Below are 2,275 nucleotides of genomic sequence, written 5' to 3'. Positions count from 1 at the left end.
CCTTATTTTGCTTCGCTCTAACATTATCTTGCAATAAACTAGAATGAAACATCTGATTCTGTTATTTACGTCATCAATTCAATTAACAATTAGCACTCGTTAGTACATACGTATGTTAAACTGAAACGATCTACTAGAGTTAAGCATATCAAATCGTATGGATATGAAATGCTGCTTTTCGTTGATCACATATATGCTAAAGAGGGCCATTTTGTTGCAACCCAAAGATTTACTACACTTACATTGCTTATACAATCTACTAAATTGACGATTTTCACAAGTGTTTTCGATGTTAACGATATGAAATTATGTGTACAGAGTGAGAAAGTAGAAATAAGGCACATGGAGCAAAATACGAGAAAATCAACAGAAGAAGCTATTAACCTTAGTACGACGTCACGCAATAAAACGAAAATAAATGGCATTTTACAGAATTTTTCTACAGCAACAATTCCAAGCCCGACAATTGCTGGTGAGAGTCATTTGGAAGAAGCGCCCACAACGTCAAACAGTAAAGCGATAGTCGATGCTATTTTAGAAGATTTTTCCACAGCGTCATTTACAAGTTCGAGAAGCACACCAGAAAAGCATTTAAAAGAAATACCTAAACGTTGCTATAGTCGCAAATTTAGGAAAAGGATTCAAGAGAAAAGTGTGGACGCTGAAGTAAATACAGCTCCAGTGGATGATTTTAGCTCATGTTCCTCCATTGGAGATAACGACGATAAATTTAGAATACCCGCAAATGTAACTAAGTTAATAAAAGAAATTTTACGTCTAAGAGCAAGGAGTGTCGAACATATCCGCTTTAAAGGTTTCAAAGGATATCCTGATAGGCGGAAATAAAACTGCAGAATTTATGTCAGAATCTTCGCCAATAGAAGGTAGTAGGTTTTCTAAAATTCTTTACTACTTCATTTTTTTAAACACTTGAATGATTTTAAAGGGAAACCAAAAAAAATCAATTTTTTTTGAAATTTTTTCAGCAATAATTCCATGTAATGCCGTTGAAAAGAAAGTGAGAGTTTCTTGTAACAGCGATAAAATTACGCGATAACGTTCAAAGACAAAGGATAATATCAACAAATATCAAAAATGACAGTCAACTTTTGAAGCTGCTGATGACTGCCAAAATGATGCAATTACCGGTTTTATAATGTTGCAATTTCAAAGAAACTGCCAAAGTGATATCTTAATAACCAAAGGCGAGAATTTAACATACAATGAACTGTGATATGATCAATGAATGTAAATATTTGCTATTGTTTCGGTGTATGTGATTTATTCCTTCAATTGAAATCGGAGCTTTGTATTTTGTTATGCTAAACGGGTCGGTGCACGATTTATTTACTGCAATCTTAACAAGGAATATAACACAGAAGAACTGCCAAAAAAAAAAAAAACGAATGTTTAGTTGAAAGTATTTAAAAGAATCAGTTACCTAAATAACGCATGTTTTTAACAATTTGTATTAAAGGTAATTAAAACATAAATACGATCAAGGGCGAATTATGCCGGCGAATAAACTTCAACTTTTAGTTGGCCAATGGGAAACAATATTTGGAAGAAAAAAGATTCAAAGCAAGGCCTAGCAAAAAGTTTCCACAAATTCGGAAAAATCAAATTATCAATAATTGCAATAAAAATGAAATCAGTACCGCTAATAATGTTCAATTGATCGTCAGTTGTTGCGGAATATCGAGGCAAATTATAAGAAAATCTCAAAGTACTTTGGATCTAATATACTAAATAAATTTATCTGCAGACAATATGGATCTAAGCGCTTTTGTAACTATCGTTACTAGACTATTTACTAGTAATAAGAAATTAAATAACTAAGAAAACTCATTGTAAAGACTTATCAAACGGATCTGGGCTACAATCAACTAGTAGTCGATACTTTTGCTGAGGCCGAAATTCTATAATTTTGTAGTCACCTAAAACTAGTGCCTTAGGATAAAAAATAACATTCTGTTTATAAATCATTCAAAAATTTTTCTAGATGCAAAAATTATACAAGTTTCAAAGGATTGCATTAAACGTGTTGCCTATTCCAGTCATTATCGTGAAAAATTAAAAGGTAACGAATTTTTCTCTTTGTTTTAAAGCTTCAGTCAGCGGAGAATTTAGAAAATTGTTTTTGTCTGTTTTCTATTCATTTTATTCTTAATATAATATGTTAATATATTTTTTTTTGTACGTGCAATTGTTCTATTTATGACAACTATTATTTTTCATTTTCATCATGTGTTTTGTTAACTATATCAATAAATAT

The 2,275-nt window shown here is 31.3% G+C and overlaps 1 protein-coding gene across 1 annotated transcript; it reads left to right on the top strand.

Annotated features, from left to right (window-relative positions):
- On the top strand, positions 1 to 2,063 carry LOC119637355. Its single transcript, XM_038033327.1, has 2 exons — positions 1 to 884; positions 987 to 2,063. The coding sequence occupies exon 1, from the start codon at positions 169 to 171 to the stop codon at positions 844 to 846; it is 678 nt and encodes a 225-aa protein (XP_037889255.1). The 5' UTR covers positions 1 to 168; the 3' UTR covers positions 847 to 884; positions 987 to 2,063.
- Positions 2,064 to 2,275: the final 212 nt, after the last annotated feature.

Source organism: Glossina fuscipes, unplaced genomic scaffold (genome assembly GCF_014805625.2).
Source record: "Glossina fuscipes isolate IAEA_lab_2018 unplaced genomic scaffold, Yale_Gfus_2 59, whole genome shotgun sequence".
Classification (NCBI taxonomy): Eukaryota; Metazoa; Arthropoda; class Insecta; order Diptera; family Glossinidae; genus Glossina; species Glossina fuscipes.
Note: the sequence above shows the minus strand (reverse complement) of the source record. Positions and strands in the feature narration are given on the sequence as shown.